This window comes from Necator americanus, chromosome II (genome assembly GCF_031761385.1).
Source record: "Necator americanus strain Aroian chromosome II, whole genome shotgun sequence".
Lineage (NCBI taxonomy): Eukaryota > Metazoa > Nematoda > Chromadorea > Rhabditida > Ancylostomatidae > Necator > Necator americanus.
In genome coordinates this window covers 19,368,258-19,386,380 of record NC_087372.1, presented here as the reverse complement: position 1 = coordinate 19,386,380, position 18,123 = coordinate 19,368,258, and the positions used below count along the sequence as shown (strand labels likewise).

The 18,123-nt window shown below is 42.2% G+C and overlaps 3 protein-coding genes across 3 annotated transcripts; 2 read left to right on the top strand and 1 right to left on the bottom strand.

The window, feature by feature from the left end:
- Positions 1-13: 13 nt before the first annotated feature.
- On the bottom strand, positions 14-3,080 carry RB195_018495 (uncharacterized protein; the record flags this gene model as incomplete). Its single annotated transcript, XM_064185963.1, has 6 exons — positions 14-169; positions 232-440; positions 1,342-1,489; positions 1,551-1,651; positions 1,745-1,867; positions 2,966-3,080. The coding sequence occupies 6 exons, from the start codon at positions 3,078-3,080 to the stop codon at positions 14-16; spliced, it is 852 nt and encodes a 283-aa protein (XP_064041844.1).
- An 8,545-nt stretch (positions 3,081-11,625) lies between these two features.
- Positions 11,626-11,874, top strand: RB195_018494 (uncharacterized protein; the record flags this gene model as incomplete). The annotated part of the gene is made up of 1 exon (XM_064185962.1): positions 11,626-11,874. The coding sequence occupies one exon, from the start codon at positions 11,626-11,628 to the stop codon at positions 11,872-11,874; it is 249 nt and encodes an 82-aa protein (XP_064041843.1).
- Positions 11,875-11,909: 35 nt separating this feature from the next.
- Positions 11,910-14,465, top strand: RB195_018493 (uncharacterized protein; the record flags this gene model as incomplete). Its single annotated transcript, XM_064185961.1, has 1 exon — positions 11,910-14,465. The coding sequence occupies one exon, from the start codon at positions 11,910-11,912 to the stop codon at positions 14,463-14,465; it is 2,556 nt and encodes an 851-aa protein (XP_064041842.1).
- Positions 14,466-18,123: the final 3,658 nt, after the last annotated feature.

Genomic DNA, 18,123 nt, shown 5'->3' with positions numbered 1-18,123 from the left:
AACCTGAGAGAAATCAGATGGACTTTGCAGCTTTGGCAATCTTCCTGATAGGTTCTGCCGAACGAGAGGGTCCTGGCTCAACAGGGTGGAGTCCGAGAACAGCGGGAAGAGCAACCTTCTGTTGAATAGAAACTGCGTTTGGTGCGTGCGCCGTGCGCGGAACAGCGTTCTAAAGCGATGAAAGTATTCCTTCTAATTTCAGCGGAGTAGGCACGAATCTTCTAACTGCACCTTTGTCAAAGTGGGGGAGGCCTGCGCCACAACCATTGCGACGGCTTGGGCATCCTTGTTGTCCAGGTGCGCTGAAATCGGGGCTACCTTTGCCACTGCAGGACCTCGATTAGAACTTTTCCGTCCAGTTGTCTTCTGGTTTTTAGTCGAATCCTCGGAGATTGCATCGGTCTGGTCAAAAGGGAAGCTGGCGTCGAATTTCATATACTCTGGAAAAAAGGATAAACGTAATTTCCAATTAGCTACAAAGGACTGTTGGATCTATGATGCAGGTAAGGCTAACACTTTGTGCAGCAAGAGAATAATAATCGAATTTTCTTCATAAATAAAACTTTGATTATTCTCCAGCATTTATTTTCAGTTAACATCCCGCTCACGACAGCAGTTACCCCAGCACAAGACAAATAATGAGTGCACCGAGTTCATGGTTTTTACAACGAAAACGGCAACGAGTTAGCAAGAGGCTGCGAAGATATGCCTAATGGGGTGTACAAGCGTTTAATTATAGGTATTTTTGGAAGACAACTTCTTTTTTCGTTGCTTTCATCCATTCTTTTTGACGCATCGCTTCGTCTTCGACGAATACGTGCTGGATTGCAGCTAGATTAATGCAAAGAAGAGGTATTTGGTTTGCGATGTATTATAAAATAGAGCTTCACAGACAAAAGTTCAATCCTCATATCCTATCTTTTATTGCTAAAAAAAGTTGAATTTTAATTCATGGAATTGTCAGAAAATTATCCTTGCTAAAAAATGCTGAGCAGCTTTTTCCTGGTGGCTCATTTGTACAAAAATTGAAGTGTCAAGCCGTGGAACGCAAAGCGCAAAGTCGCCAATCATGCGATCAAATGAGGGATATACTTTGCAAACAAAAGTCATTTTCAGCTTTTCTCTGCTGCCTGTTTCGGCCTTGCCAGGATTTTGCTTTTGTGGTGAGCATTTGTACTACTTTTTTATGAGTCACGAAACTACGGCACATTCAACCATATTATGATATATTAGCATTTCAAGAGGACCGATTTTTGTTTTCTTCAAAAAAAGACTATTTCGTATAAAACAAAACTTTAAAAATCTTGCCTCATTTCCATACAATATGAAAATGACACATACCTGTGAGATCTAGACCCCCACTATGGTCGTGGTCAAATTCGTAGAAAAGTTTGGGAAAGTTCTCTCTTGGTTTTACCAAAAATCGCTCAGCAAGCACTCGTTCCATTTCATCCTGGTTGAGGGACATGTCAAAGTCTTCGTCGAAATCCTGATGGTATAGAACGTGATGAGTTCAGGATCACGCAAAAGATAAGAAATGTGGCTCCAACCTGGAAAACTTTTGCAAAATACTCGGAACGTCGCGCTTCGCTTCGACTCGTCACTCCATGGTAGTGTTCTTCGTATTCCTTTTGGGTGACGATACCATCTTCTTTAAATCAATAAAATAAAGTACAGCGATCTCCTGAGAAGTCATGTCAAAACTCTCATGAAAAATTACAAATGAATTCGTGTAATAACGTACTGTCTTTATCCAAAGAGTCAAATTCCTCCTTTTTCGCATCGACGTACGCCAATTCCATATGCAGGAATTCGCCGAAATCCAACTTTTTGTCCCTGTTGCTATCAACGCGCAGAAATTTCTCCTCTGAAATTCGTTCTTTGACATTCGGCATCGCAGAAATGTCAGGTTGCTCTCCTTCAAATCAACCCCAATGAATTTCTTCGCATCAGCAATGTTTTTTTAGAATGTAAACCTGTTGTTGTGCCGTGACTTTGTTCGTCCCGCTCTTTCTTAAACTTGAAGTCCTTGAAATGCTGTTAGTGACAGTGATGGACGGTGTCCCAGATTTCGATACTATTTTTCGCTGAACAGCTGAACGCTAACATTCCACATCAATATGTGGTGAACTCATCCTTGGAATAACACTGGATGCGTCAACTACTGTCATTACATATAAGTAGTTCAGGAGAAGCGAAGTGGTCAAAAACACAAAACAAATTAAGGACCTTTTCTATAGATTGAGGGGAGAAGAAGAACACAAGCGAATGTAAGCAAAAGACAAGTTACAATTTTTGAATTGAGTTGCTACTGATTTTTGGTGCTTCGACATAGTTGTTATTTCCACTAGCAGTTTTTAAGGAATGTCCATGAAGTTTTGTAAAAGCTGATGTTCGAATTTAGCATCGGCTTCAGGTCAGATATTGTTTGATATTCTTAACGTGAGGGAATTTCTATTTCTATGGAGGCCTTTTGACTGCAGAATTCGAAAGCATACTAAAAACTGCAAAAACTCCAAGAGTTCGTAAAAGTAAAAGCATTAGCCCTTTCCACTTGTATGCGTATTTGCTACACATGCAAGTTGATAAAGGATAAAGTTAAAGTTTCTGGCGTTAATCAATCCGGTTAGGATGCGCCCCCACGTTCACTTCAATTCAGATTCGTTTGAGATTTACGAACGTGTAATTGGCCTATACAATGACTTGCGGGGGCCAGCCGATGTGTCAAGTCAGTGTTTTTATCCTCCCAGACAAGTCTGGTACCAATTTATCGACCCTGGGGGGATGGTAAAGGCTTGGTAAGCTCTAGGGCGGATTATAACCTCCGAACGATCGTGCAGGAAGCAGAACCTCTATCCGATACACTACAATTTGGTAAATAGGTATATCTTAAACTTCGTTTTGAATCTGGATTTCTCTCCTTCTTGATAGCAGTGGAGAAACGAGGAGATGTAGGAAATCTTACCGTGGTTCTCTTGTTTCGCGTTGAATCCTGGCAGATTGAATTCCTCCTCCAGAGGAACGGGTAGCGGGACGCTGCCACAACAACAACAAAGCGCTGCGAATAGAAGTAGCTTCATCCTAAAGTCGGCAATGTTCGAATTGTGGACGTCTGAAGATGCTGTGCCTGCAGAGGTATTTATAGGGTGTTCGCATTAGTCACCGGGCTGTTTTCGCATCAAAACCGAAGGCGGAGCTCGCCAATAAACTGCGTGAACTACTCGTACAGAAGAGGGTGGAGATCTGTCGTGTCATGGTACCAGAACTTTTGTGAAATCTTAACATCATGTGAGAAACTTCCTACTAAGACGCACAAGATTGCATGGCTGCGTGACAGTACATCGGTGTTCGAAGGAAGCGCAAACACGTAATATTCTCCAGACTGATGGGAGAAACGACGCTCCATATCTTGGATGCCAGAAGTGAATACACAATCGTTAAGCAATAGTTTAGCTTGAGCATTCATCTTTAGTATTTATTTCAGTGCTGCTTTTTAAAGAGATTATTTAAGTATAATGAAATCTTGCACCTATGTAGTCCTACACATCAATCAGCCATCTTTCCACATGCGATCAGAATCTCATGTGAAGAAGCGTTAAGATTTGAAACATCAAAAAAGGCTGAAAAAAGAAAGAGCAACGAAAGAAACATCTCCACAAAATTTTGGAAGTTTTGTCTGCAGAATTGATCTCGTCGAATGGTGTAGTGAGAAGACCCTCATAATCATCTCGTTTTCTATTTAGTCTTTTCGCATCGTTGAGTCGTAATTTTTGCAAATAATAGGAGGCTGCGGCGCAGTCGGTTAGCCACCATTTTTTTGTTTCTGATTTCTTTAAAGTATTTTTTATTCGTGATCCATTCGATGAAGGGCGGATGTGGCGCAGTCGGTTAGAGGACCGTTGTATCCACATGGTTCGAAACTGCCCTACTGCCTAAAATAAACCAAGCCTTTCATCCTTCCGGTGTCGATAAATTGGTACCAGACTTGACTGGGAGGATAAAAACACTTACTTGCTCATTGGCTGGGCTCCACAACTCATCGTATAGGCCAACACGTGTTCCAAACCCTCAACGATTACGAATTACAGTAAAACGTGTTGGCGCATCCAAAGTGGATTGATACGCCAGTGACTTTGTCCGTTATTACTGGATTCGGAGTAGGAGCATTTCAAATAACCTACAATATGGTGAGAAGTTCTCACAGTTGACGAATAATGACTAAGTTTAAAGTATCACTGATTTATAAAGTTATGAAATTATTAATTATGAAAATTGATTTATGTTCACATTTCGGAATGATTAAGGTATAAAGAGCCTTTCCCCGTTTAAAACAAAAATAATCCGACCACAACGTACTAGCACATGTGAAAACATTGATATCTATATGAGGTGGTAGGATAAGATCGAAGACTAGAAGGAAGAATACCGTTATAACGTCGTGATAACTTTTTGGGTGCTGTGATCCACGTTAATGTCGATCAAAAAGAACCTCTAAGTCCAGCCGCAAAACATCGCTCACACCTCTTCTCTCCTGCTCTATTCAATATGCATAGTGCAAACCAGTAATTATTATTACTACTTGTTGCTATTAACGCGACTTAGAAACGAATTTTTATAAACGAGGCTTGTCGCGTATTTAAATGAAGTTCTGCAGAGCAGGCATCCATGTAGGCCATCTTACCTTTCCTTGTGTCACATTTCGGATTTTCTTTTCTTCTTCTATGATTTCAATTCTCAGACAATAGGTAGTCAAATTCGCTACGAATGTTCTCGAAAGAAGGACTGAAGGCAGGAAACATCCTTGTAGCCACAGTTTACGTGTGAGTCTAAACGCCTGCCTCAGATGATACGACAAGCTCTACTCTTCAAGTGCAAACTAAACTTGCAGTTGCTCTCGAGATCGAAGTGGCTTTCTATTTTCATATGCTGTTTTCAGAAAAAAAGTATTCATTTGTTCATAGCGAATGTGATCTTGTAGGCAAATCTTGTGGATTTCTTAACCGACTGTGAATTTCGCAGCACTTGTGTTTTCGAAAATCACTCTTCTAGCAACTTTGGCAGTGGTCTTTGTTGCAGCGGTGCATTGCCAAGAGCGGAGTTTAAATCCGTGAAGGCGCAGCTGATGTCAATCCTTGGAATTCCTTCACTTCGTGCAACACGCACTAAAAAAAAAAAGATCTGGTAGGACAAAAAGGGTCCAGCCTTAAAGGCATCACCCCACGAATCTGAGGTGGTACGGATTTCAGGTGGAGTATTCGTATACGGGATAGTATATTATGGAGAGGTGGGTGATTCCGTCCTTTTCCCCTAATTGCCTTAAAAAACGGCCCGAAAGATGCGGCGCGTGCACAAGGCTGGCGCGCTCCAATGGAACTTCTTGTAGAAAATTGCGCGCCGGAACGCCCAAAGCCGTATCTTCCGGGTCGTTTTTTAAGGCAATCAGGAAGAAATGGACGCGATCACCTCTCTCTCCAGAATCTACTATCCCGTATGCGAATACTCCACCTGAAATCCGTACCACCTCAGATTCGTGGGATGATGCCTTTGATGGAGATAACCCGGGCGACCGTGTTCTGTGCCCGCCTGATATTTTTCGAATTCCTCGTGCATTAGCGCACATCCCAGAATGGGCTCACACGGCGCATCTGCAAGAAGTGAATCGGTTAACACCCTTCACAGTAACACTGAATGATTTTACGTGGCCTCGGTGGATGTTAAACAATCAGCGGACATGCATCGGTCACAATTAATTTCTGGCCAGGTTTCATTACTCCCAGTTTATCTCACGTAGGAAAGGTTAATTTTCTAATCATAAACAATAAACAATTACGTATAACATAGCACTTCCACTACTCACGATTTCGACGACAGAGCGTCTTTATTACTTCTAATACCTGAGCACTTATTTTTGAGATACAAGCTATTCTATGCTTATCAAATAATTATAAAAAATAGAAAGGAGAATCTATCAAAATAAGGTTCTAGATATTTGTAGCGAAAAATCACAACTTTCCTACCGGTAATAATCCCACACTGTTCTCAAAAATATAGAATTAGTAGAGGAAGCTGAGAAGCTTTTCCTTGATAACAATATACTTATCTGTACATTAGAAACGTCATAAATTGTCTGTGATATGCCACCCTGTCTTAATTTTCTTTGACTTTTCAATTTTTTAAAGCTGTTGCAGAAAAACTGAACCGCTCTGAGGATCTTCTGTATTGTGGAGATTTATTCTACACAATCGTTCAGTAAAAGCTAAAATTGTAGGCTTCTTCCTACCGTGACCACACACTACTGAAGTCGTCGTTATCCCTGATTTGATCGTTCTATTGCGTAACTGTTGTTGATTACTACTGATTGAAAACTGTTTTTTTAATTGTTTTGAACACGCCTGTAGACGAGAAAGACGTGTTTCATCACTAAAAACAATAAATCTAGTCACGAACAGAACACGTTTATAAACCGTTCCTCTTTACACGCAATTGTTTATGTCGTATTGCATCATAAGCCGACGTTTTCTAGAACGACTGTACTTACATATCTAGTATATAGAGAAAGATATTTTTTGAACCCTTCAGGTACTATTAATTCGAATAATTCGTTGTACAAATGTTCACAAATCACTAGTGGTAGTAATTTTGTCGTAGAGCCAAATTCTAAGAGAGGATGACTGTTAGCCTGCTCTGATTATTAGGATCCAAATAGGTATAGCCAATAGTGTTCAAGGAATGAAATTTGTGAGAAATCGCGTGAGAATCTTGTTGAAACCAAATCAAATCAGCTTACACTTTGAGATTGATGAGTGAGCTGAAGAACAGTACAAGCATACACGAACAATAAAGCAAAATGTCTCACGGAAAACTTCTCAGTAGCTGGGATCTGGTCGACTTTGCACACCTAGCTGTCTCAATTCAAATGTTTGCGCTCTCGTCTTTTAAGCGCGATGTCAGTGTCGTCAGCACAACATCTCACAGTAATGGTTGAGTACGAGAGCCGAGAAGTAAGCCTGCAAGTGTAACAAACTAGTTGAATTTTTTAAATTCAGTTCGAGTTTAAAAACAGACTTGCTAAGACGGTGTCATAATTGTGTGCTATCAAACCGCCGATTATAGCTGCAGTTTAACCTGTGGTCACATCAGAAACCTGCTATCACCCCAGAGAGATTTTTATTTTATAAGCACATATCATTATCCAGGAAACATAAACTTTATCAAATGCTTCACCCAAAACTGTTTCCTTTTCAATGAAATTCTTGAATTGTTCGTTTGAAAGACGAAATAATTTACGAATGGTTTTTAATTCGTTCTGTACTAACCTCTTCAGAGAATTTTTCAGTTCTTTTTCTTATTTACCCAGACATTCCTTTCCCCCTACCATCACACATTTACTTACTCGAAAAGAAAAACTGTGCCACTGGTTCACCGCTTTCAAGTTGCTACTGCACAACAACTGTCTGAGATCTCCTGATGTTTTCGCTTCATGTAATTTTGCAAAGGGGTTTAACCCAGGTGTAAGTAATTTACTAGCAGTTGGTAAGGACTAACCAAGGTAACGGAAATGAAATTGGGAATGACGATGTTCGGATATGTAAGTGCCATCAAGATAGGGGCAGAAGGTGTAGTTCACGAATATGAACGTGATCAATTCCCCTTCGCGGTCCAGGAAAAGCTTGTGAAACAGTCTCGAGTTCCCAACGAGAGGCAGCCGCCGCTTATTATTTGAGTTATATTAATTGGATTTCGGATTGTGTTCTATCGCGTAACACTTTGCATCGTTGGGGACACGTGTGTAATAATGACTGTTCTCACGCCTTTTTTCTGGACGGAAAAAATAGATTGCGATTGGAGCTTTGCTTATGAACTACAGCCACGCCTTATCTATTCACAGAGAAACCCCAGCACCATAAACCTCATGAAAGGTTGCCTTTGATAGTTGTAAATAAAAGACCACTGAATTTGTTTATTGACGTGTGAAATATGTACTATCTGCCTGAGAACATATTATGCAAAGTCTTTGTTCACAAAAATGCGACCACTGTCTAAGATTTGACAATCGATTCGAACAGATCAGAAGAAACTTGAAGAATCTAGAAGGTGGAGATTAGATTCCAGAAATAATCTGTAGATTATTTTCGCTTCGCTTCTTAGTGCTCCCTTTACTTTTGAACATGTTCATCTTCTATTCTAAGCATCTTCAAAACTTCCAACAAAGGTATACACAGAAACATTCAAGAATGTAAAATAAAGCAGTACAGTAACTGCTTGAAAGAAATCACCAAAACTCTTTCCGTATTAGATTTGCGAGACATTTATCTCATAAAAGTGCAACAGTGAATTTAAGCTTCTTTAAGATTTATGAACACCTTACTTCCCTTTAAAGCAGAAAGACGAATTACGCAAGAAATCTGCACGCTCACACAATGCCGCTGGTAATTAAGGCAGAAAACCAACTGCAACGCCACAAACAAACATTTCTCTGCTTTTCTGTGTACATTTTGTTCTCTAGCATAGTAAAAACGATCTGAAGTTCAGTGCATTCATGTAACTGACTGCGTTCAAGGCGGCACGGTGGAGCCAGCTCTTGGAATCAAGAGCGGTCCCTCACTAGCTCCAATCTTCGCTTCGGTACGAGTGAAGCTAGCGATGGTTCAACCTTCGTCCCAATCGCTAGCTCCACCGCACCGTTCCGAACACAGACGCTACACAATTGCACTATGCTCTAGGACGTCTTGACCAGACTATAACAAGTTTTGTAATTTGAGCACAGTTACGTAGAGCATCTGTAAAATCGTAATATGGTTTTGCTAAGTTATTGACTGATTGACTTTATTACTGAGGACAGCTGACTCTGGTTGTTGTTGCAGTGTTCTCACAATAAAGTTAGCAGGTGAAACGTCCGTAGTGTTGTTTTGTGGACATCGAAACCTGTCTAACGGTGGTCGTATCGCCTACGTCGCCGTTCGTCAACAGTATATGTGCGATCTACTAGGGAACGTGATTTACCGTGTTTGTCACCTCTACTTTCTTCTCGTTTCACTCTTCCAAGATTGAAATTACGGCAGAACATGAAGGACTACGAACGATGAACACTGCTCCCTGAAACATTCATAGACGCATGCCAAAGCCGAATTTTCTGTTCTTACCGCTAAAAACTGTTCTTTCTTTTCTTCTATCGTTGAAATCACTTTGTTTCCAATTATGAGGTATTGGCAGTCTAGTAAACCCCTTTACGCGAATTGAAGTGGACAAAGTTATCACAATGTTGTAAAATATTTCTCTTACCGAAGAACTTTGTCTTCTGCCGTTGAGTAACAAACAGTAACAACTTTGACGAACATCAAAGTTGCATCTGTGAAAGCGAATCAAAAAGAATGCTCTGTGAACTGCGCTACATCACTAATCTGTTGATTTTCAAGGTCATTTCTGCCTATAATTCTTCTCCACGAACCATTTTGAACCCCAAGCTGAAGTTCTTAAACATCCGCATAACCTTTCCGAATATCTCCGAGACACTGTGTCCGTTAACTATAGTCATCATAGTAGTTCGTTGCCAGAGAACGAAAAACCGCAAATTCGTTTTTTTTTTTTTGTTTTCTCTTCATAACTTGATTCATTTTACTCTATATTGTTATATGTGGACATCAGTCCACTCATTATAACGAGATCTATCTATCTATTTCGAGCCTCGAAAAGCACCTGTGAAACCACCTTTTTTGTTCAAATCACTAGCAGCTACAAATTAGTGGACGAGACCAAATAATGGCGCCTTGAAGACATAGGACGCTTGGAACAAATAAAAACCGAGAAAAGTGAAGTTATAGCTAAGCATTTGTAAAGTAGACGTTATCTCAGACATTTTGGTACTCCATATTTGAGAGTTTTAAGATCTTAAGAACTTGACGGAAGTGGCACATTTCAAGATGACGATAGAAGGTTTCAGAGTTTCCATATTTAAAGTAGATAGTTTTGCTCTCGAGAAAATTACCTGTGTAATGATGTGAAAGTCAGCTGAATTTGCGAAGTTCTTCTCTGGATTTTGGGCACGCATGACGCAGGCATTTATTGCGGCTTCGGAACATTCCGTCAAGCATCTTACGCCACGGCTCGATTCCTCTGTTTTCTTGCCACGTTATATTTGAGAACGAATAGAGAGTAACGACATATCGAAGGTAAAGTTAAACATGAGAATCAGAATGAAGTGCTTCAAAAGTTTGAAAAAACATTACAAAAGAAAAAGTTATTTGCGTACGTCGAACTCATAATTTTACTAGGAAATATTTTTGTTCACAAGTAACGAATTGAGAAATGTTGTGCTTGCCAGTAAAAGGCTTAAACAAATTATATAGCAATAGAATTGGAAATGAAGGGTTGATGGGGACGGAATGAAGGGATTCCTTTGAGACAAAACTTGGCTGTATAGTAAAATGCCTTGATAAGTACTTTCTTTATGTGTAACCGGAACCTGGAGGAGAAATTTTGAACTGCACAAATTCAATTGAATTTGATTTGGTCGGATGAATGATTTCATCGCCAACAACAGTGTCCGCTACAGCTACACATGGTAATGTTCCGGAAATGCAAACTGGTTTATTTCATCTTGAGAAAGCTACGTATTTTCTGCTTAGTAAGTTTTGAAATTGGGATGTTGTCGAAAATAAACACTTCTCCGATGATGTGCCCAACTAAATCTTTCCTAGGTGAGAAAGTAAGTCTCTTAGTCATATTGAAATGTGCCACTTACGCCAAAGTCTGAAAATATTAAACCCTTCAAATATACTGTAAGATAAGTGGACTTCCAAAATGTTCATGAGTTCATGATAACGTCCACACTACGAGGGAGAGAGGAGCTCACGAAGTACCCGAGCTAATTCGGTGCAGGCGACATGATAAAACAAGACAAGGTAACACAAACTAATTGACACATTTCAAAGTTTGCTCATATAAATGCTTCAAAACATTTGCGAAGGAGGGATCGAATCCGCCGGTGAAAGATTAACGACGCAATTGTGGATTTCAAAGAAGAATTGGAAACTGGTAGTTATGTCGCCACAATCACCATCAACCAGTACTCCAGTGGAATGTCCCGCTTTGTTACGGAGAAGACTATACAAAGATATATTTTGTAGTGTATGTGTATGATCCACGGATCTCCCTCACTAGAGGGATCACAGCCGGTTAGTCGCGAGGCTACGTGGCGCGTCCCCGGGTGGCGGATAGGGGGCTAATCGCGGACCAAAAGCGACCTTGCGCTTCCCCAGAGACGCAGGTGGATTCAGGGGATGGACTCCCTGTTTCTGCTGAGCCAGGACTGACTCATGACATCCTTGTATCCCGCACGTCGGTCCGGCCAAAAGCCTGCAATCAAGTGACTGGGAGGTGCAAGGGAGGCGGTTTGGAGTCGCCTCCAACAAATAAGCTCCAGATGTCCACACCGGGAGAACGAAAGTTCTCCCAGAAACTCATGGGACTAGAGGCTTGCAACCTGCCCATGGGTTTTAAAATTTTTAAGCAAAACACAGTAATAGAAAAGAGTCTCCTGATTCCGGAGGAAAGCCTGGTACGGTAGCGCCAGGTAGGACGGGGTTGCAGGAGTCATGTAGGCTACCAAAACGTAAAAGGACTAGGATGGCGATCTGTACTTATAACGCACGTACGCTTGCATCGGAAGCGGCCATCGAAGATCTGATGATGCAAGCCAAGAAGATCAAGTACGACGTCATCGGACTGACCGAGACGAGACGACGTCACCCTCTCAACGCCGTATATGAAAGTGGAGAAGAACTGTTCTTAGGAACATGCGACAGTAGAGGTGTTGGTGGAGTTGGCGTCCTCGTCAACACGAGTATGGCAAAGAACATCGACTCTTTTGAATAACTTACGACCCGAATCGGACGTCTGCGGATGAGAAGATGTGGCCCAATACCAGCTTTGACTATCTTCGTCGTTTACGCTCAACATCAAGCTACGAAGAAGAAGAATTCGAAGCTTTCTATATGGACCTGGAGAAGTTCTACCAAGAAGATCATGCCTTCTACAAGGTCATAGTTGGCGATTTCAACGCTAAGGTTGGCCCAAGAAGAACGCCGGAGGAACTTCACATCGGGACCCACGGCCTACAATGGAATGACCAGGGAGAGAGGCTCGCCGAGTTCATCATGACGACTAAGACCATCCATGGGAACTCGCAATTTCAGAAGCCCTCTTCTTTACGCTGGACGTGGGAGTCACCCGGTGGAGGGTACCGTAATGAAATAGACCACATCATCGTCAATAAAAGGTTCTGCCTGACGGACGTCGGTGTTGTACCAAAGTTCTATACGGGATCGGACCATCGCCTCCTCCGAGGAAGATTTTCCTTCACAAGGAGAGCAGAGAAAGCCGCCAAGTTCAGAGAGAGAAATCCCAGGACTACCATCAACTGGGATCTCTTCGCTACGCTGGCCGGCTTTTGGGAAGATTCTGCAATGGACAACATCGACGAGGAATATGACCGGCTTGTCGAACACCTTCACGACTGCGCGAAGAAGGCTGAGAGTTTTAAAACCACCAGGAGGCGCCTGTCTCTTGAAACTCTTGAGCTGATACGCCAGCTTGGAGCAGCACGAGCCGCAGGGAACCAAGAACTCACGTCCGAGCTCGCAAGGCTTTGCCGAGAGGCGATAAAGGAAGACCTTAAAGAGAGAAGAGCAGAAGTGCTGGCTGAAGCTGCAGAGGCGGGGAAAAGCATCCGCTATGCCCGTCGAGACTCCGCCAGTCGCAAGACGAGGATGACTGCTCTCCGGAACCCAAAGGGAACAGCCATTGCATCGAGAAGGGGGATGGAGAAAATCATCTACGACTTCTACTCTGATCTCTTCGACAGCCATGTCCACTTGCCTCCTCACCATCTGAGGGAAGATGGACAAGTCATTCCAGAGGTTCTCCCGTCCGAAATACGACATGCTATCATGTCGGTAAGGAATCGTACGGCACCCGGTCCCGACAGAATAAGACCGGAACACCTGAAGAGCCTTCCGCCAGTACTCATCAACACCCTGGCGAGGCTCTTTACACGTTATCTGTCGGAATGCAAGGTTCCTAAACAGTGGAAGACCAGTAAGACCGTGTTGTTGTATAAAAAGGGAGATCCACATGACATCGGCAACTATCGCCCAATCTGCCTACTGTCCGTCATCTACAAGCTCTTTACAAGAGTAATCCTTAATAGGATTGAAAAAGTCTTGGATGAAGGACAGCCATGCGAGCAAGCAGGGTTTCGAAAAGGATTCAGCACGATTGACCACATTCACACTGTTTCGAAACTCATCGAGGTATCACGAGAGTACAAGATGCCGCTCTGTCTCACCTTCATCGACTTAAAGAAGGCTTTTGACTCGGTTGAGACGGAAGCGGTCGTGGAAGCCTTGGACAACCAAGGCGTCCCTACTCAGTATATTAAGGTACTTCGAGAGTTGTACAGTAACTTCACGACCGGAATTTCGCCATTCTACAAGAACATCATCATTGACGTGAAGAGGGGGGTCCGACAGGGTGATACAATTTCACCCAAAATATTCACAGCCACCCTCGAGAACGCAATGCGAAAGTTGGAATGGGACGACATGGGAGTGAAGGTTGATGGTCGGCAGCTACACCTTTTGCGCTTTGCTGATGACATCGTACTGGTAACACCTAGCATCAGCCAAGCGGAACGAATGCTGACCGAATTCGACGAAACATGTGGATGCATCGGTCTTCAGCTGAATCTACAAAAGACGATGTTCATGCGGAACGGATGGGTCTCGGATGCCCCATTCACGCTCAACGGAACGAACATATCCGAATGCACCAGCTACGTTTATCTGGGTCGGGAACTGAACATGATGAACGACCTGACCCCCGAGCTGGGCAGGAGGAGACGAGCGGCTTGGGGAGCGTACAAGAGCATCGAGGATGTAGTAAAGAAGACCAGGAACACCCGGCTCCGTGCTCACCTCTTCAACACCACCGTACTTCCTGCTTTGACCTATGCTTCGGAAACCTGGGCATTTCGCAAGCAGGAAGAAAACGCAGTGAGCGTCATTGAACGCGCAATTGAGAGAGTGATGCTAGGAGTATCCCGTTTCACGCAAGTGAGGGACGGGATTCGAAGTTCCCTCCTACGTCAGCGATCGAAGATTAGAGACGCCGCCGCGTTTGCCAAGGAAAGTAAAATAAGGTGGGCCGGACACGTGATGCGCTTTGATGACAACCGTTGGACCAGAGCCGTGAGCGACTGGGTTCCCCGCGATATTAAGCGCACTACAGGAAGACCGCCGACCCGATGGTCAGATTTCTTCACGAAGTCCTTGAAAGAAAAATATGATGCTCTTCGTGTCCCACGCGAAAGGAGGAACCACTGGGCTACTCTGGCACGCGATCGGGACAAATGGAAGAATTACTGGCGTCCGCTCGACCAGTTCGAAGATCAACGGGAGTCAAGGTGATCAAGGTGATGTGTATGATATATTTCTTTTCTGTCCTTTAAATAAAAGTTGGCCTTCAAGCTGTCCACTGGTTGCTCATTTCATTGCATTTTGAAGTTCCTAGATCGCTAGTAATTCTAAAGCGAAATAAAATTCCTGGCTAACCATAACTTAACTAGTCTTGTCCTGTGTTTGTCGACTACACACTATTACATCGGATACCTCCTGATGCGCACTCCATTATGAATATATCAGCCTGAACGGCTGAAGCCGGACTTCAAGCTTTTTCTTTTTGGTGTTCGCTTCGCTCGCCTTCACGATCAATAAGAAATAACGGTAGCGACATTTTTTTTTGTAAAATTAGAAGTTTCTTATCAACGCTTTGTTCAATTATTTACAAAAAAAAATTAAAAAAAAAATTTAGGCAAAAAATTTAAAATTTAGGCATGAAAGATTCTACTGTTTTTCCCTGAACGCGTCAGTTCTATATTTGGAGAACAATCAGACTTGAATTTACATCTATGTTTCTCTCACATCTCCACAATTTGGAAACTATTATATGGAAATTATTCAAAGTATGAGTTTCCTCCGTTCTCAACTATTAACAAAGAATGAATGAAGAATGCAAAGAATGCTAACATGAAATGACGTGAATATCGCTATCGTAGTGACAAAAATAACGTTCTACGTCAGATCGCGTAAACTGTTGGCTACTATGTATTGTATTTAAGCAGCCGTTCGTGCATGTGTTTCCTCTTTTTGAAGAAAGGATGTTAGCAGCATCACGGAGACATGCTGGGAAATAGACATGTGAGACATGTGAAGGAACCATGGATACCCATTCTACCGTGTTGGGGCTCCCGCGCACCAATTCGGCGCAGTGGGACCCGTTTCTCCCCGCTCTGTAGCTTCCTGACACCGGCGCACCATTCCGACCCCGTGGTACGCGTGCCATCCCATTTTACACGACGCTTCGGGGCACGAACTCTTATTTACATTTTATTTTACATACGCTTCGGGGCACGAACTCGATGCCGTAGGACCCGTCTCACCTAATTTTACTCTGTTGGTGCTCCAGCGCACCTAACCGACGCCATGGTGTCCATCTCCCTCTTTTTTTGGAATTTCTTGACTGAGACACACATACACAGACGCATACACGTGACAAAATAAGCCCGTTATTATTTAGCATGATAGTTTGCAAATTTGGAAGTATACATTCACATAAAAGTTTATTTAACCTCACTAACATGTGAAAGAAACAAACTTGCCTTATCAAGGCTAACATACTATCTGAGCAGTTTTAAAATGGTAAAAAAATGAGTGAAGTGGTAGCTCTGTGATATTGAACTGAAAGAAAGCGCATCGAACGAAGTAGTAGACGTAAATGATAGGAAAAATTAGCAAACGAACAAACGTACTCTTTGCAGAGCGTAAAAAAGGATAAAAGCGTTCTAATGGAAGAATGATGGGCATTGCCCACTACTAAGCACGTCTCATTGTCATTTATCCATAGTTGGTCTTACGGATGCGATCAGTTCTAGACCTTTCTCTTCAAGTACTTTGGAATCAAAGTCATAATTAATACTTCTAAACAGGTAACATCAGTAAAACCTGGAATAAAATCGTCAGAAAAAGTAATGCCTAGGAATATGGTTAGATGGAAATGCAGGAAAAAATATTTCAATCTATTGCACTTTTTCCACGTTTTCCTGTTTCTCTTCTGTGTTATAGTAGCGCCGATCCAGGTGCCGGACGTGGAAGTGTAATATAATGCCTAAGTAGGCAGCCTACTGATTGCTCAAACACTTTTGTACACTCATTCACTTTTTCTTTAATAAAAAAATTGCGGTTGTGCGAACTTAGTTAATAACTCAAAAATGTTTAGTTAACGACAGTTTAGTTAATAAAATTTAAAAGAGAACTTTTAACCTGTCTCTATAACCAAAGGACCAATCACTTTCACTGTTTTGCAAATTTGGAAGTAAACATTCATGTACATTATACATAGAAGTTTATTTACCCTCACTAACACATGAGAGAAACCAACTTGCCTTATCAAAGCCGAAATACATGGAATATCATTGCATCACCCTTCAGGTGCATGGCGATGATTCGGCATCTCACCGGTGAAGAGTTTTGCATCATTATGGAGTATTTTCGTGACACAGAGACAAACACATACACACACAAACACACACGGACTAACCGCGTTATTATATAGTATGATAGCTTCAGCTTCACTTTTCTTGTTGTTTGTACCAAATGTCATATATTCTTAACGTGCAGTTATCTCTGCTCTTTGTCCCCTGATTTGTAGCAATTGCTTATTTGGAAAAGAAACACTTTTGTAAACGTTTTTCAATTTCTAAAGTGAATTAGATAGATCTCCTAATCACGAACCGATTGATTTCATTTCCAATGATAAACGGAATTAAAGGCATCACCCCACGAATCTGATGCTCAGGTGTACGGATTTCAGGTGGAGTATTCGTATACAGGATGCAGATTATTGAGAGAAGAGTCATCCCGTTCATTTCTTCCTAATTGCCGTAAAAAACGGCTCGGAAGATAAGGCTTTCCGGCGCGCTATTTTCTACAAGGAGCTCGATTGGAGCGCGCCAACCTTGTGCACGCGGCGCATCCTCCGGGCCGTTTTTTACGGCAATTAGAAAGAAATGGACGGAACCACCCCCTTCTTCATAATCTACTATCCCGTATACTCCACCTGAAATCTGTACCACCTCAGATTCGTGGGGTGATGTCTTTAAGTTGCAGAGAAAAAAAGCCAAAAGAAGCGGACCCGCATTTTTTTTGTTCTCTGGAATTACAATGGTTATTGTATAACCCTATATAGATTTTTGTTTAATATGCACTTTTTTCACAAAACGAAAATTCCATTAAGGGGTGTTAAAATCGCCAACGCGTTTGCTATTGTACAGATGTGGCAGATGTTGTAGCTTGAAGGCGCACCACGAAAACGACGTGGTACGGAAACCAAGGGAAAGCGTAGAGTTCGTGTTGTAGAATACGAAGGCGAGCGTGGCTCCTCTGTATTCCTCTTTGTCGTCCAAAAAAAAGGTGTGGGAACAGCTTTATTTGCTACGAGTTACAAAAAATGCACCCTTTTGTATAGGTTCCTGTCACTGCAGCAGTGTATTCGCTGGTTTCTTTTGAACAGGTTGCTGAGAAGGCCTCGTTCATTTTCTGCCGCTCGCTCGTTGATGCGGCGCCTTCTCATTGGTAACGCGCTCCAGCTTATCTCGTGGAAACGAACGCCGTCCTCCGCGCCTTTATACGACGATTAGGATCAGAGATCATAAAATTGTTAATTTCTACCCGATGCACCTCGAAGACGGGTTGCGGCCGCAATTAATAATCTAATTGCTAGAAATTCTAAAAAAAAACTCTTGCATTGCATTAGATCAAGTCTACACATCTAGTGTTATATGGAATCGTTGCTGGTTCTTCTGATTTAGCTATCGTTCACATGCATATCATTCACACTTTTGTTAAAGCCAGTGTTTGACGATGTTGGGATATCTCCAAGAAAGCACATGGTCTAGGGTGTAGATTACGAGTGTGCATGTTCTCTATTCCTCCTAATCATATTGGAAAAAGGCTTGGAATTGGCCTTCTGTACGAGTTTTGCTACAAGACACCTTATGACGCCATCTTT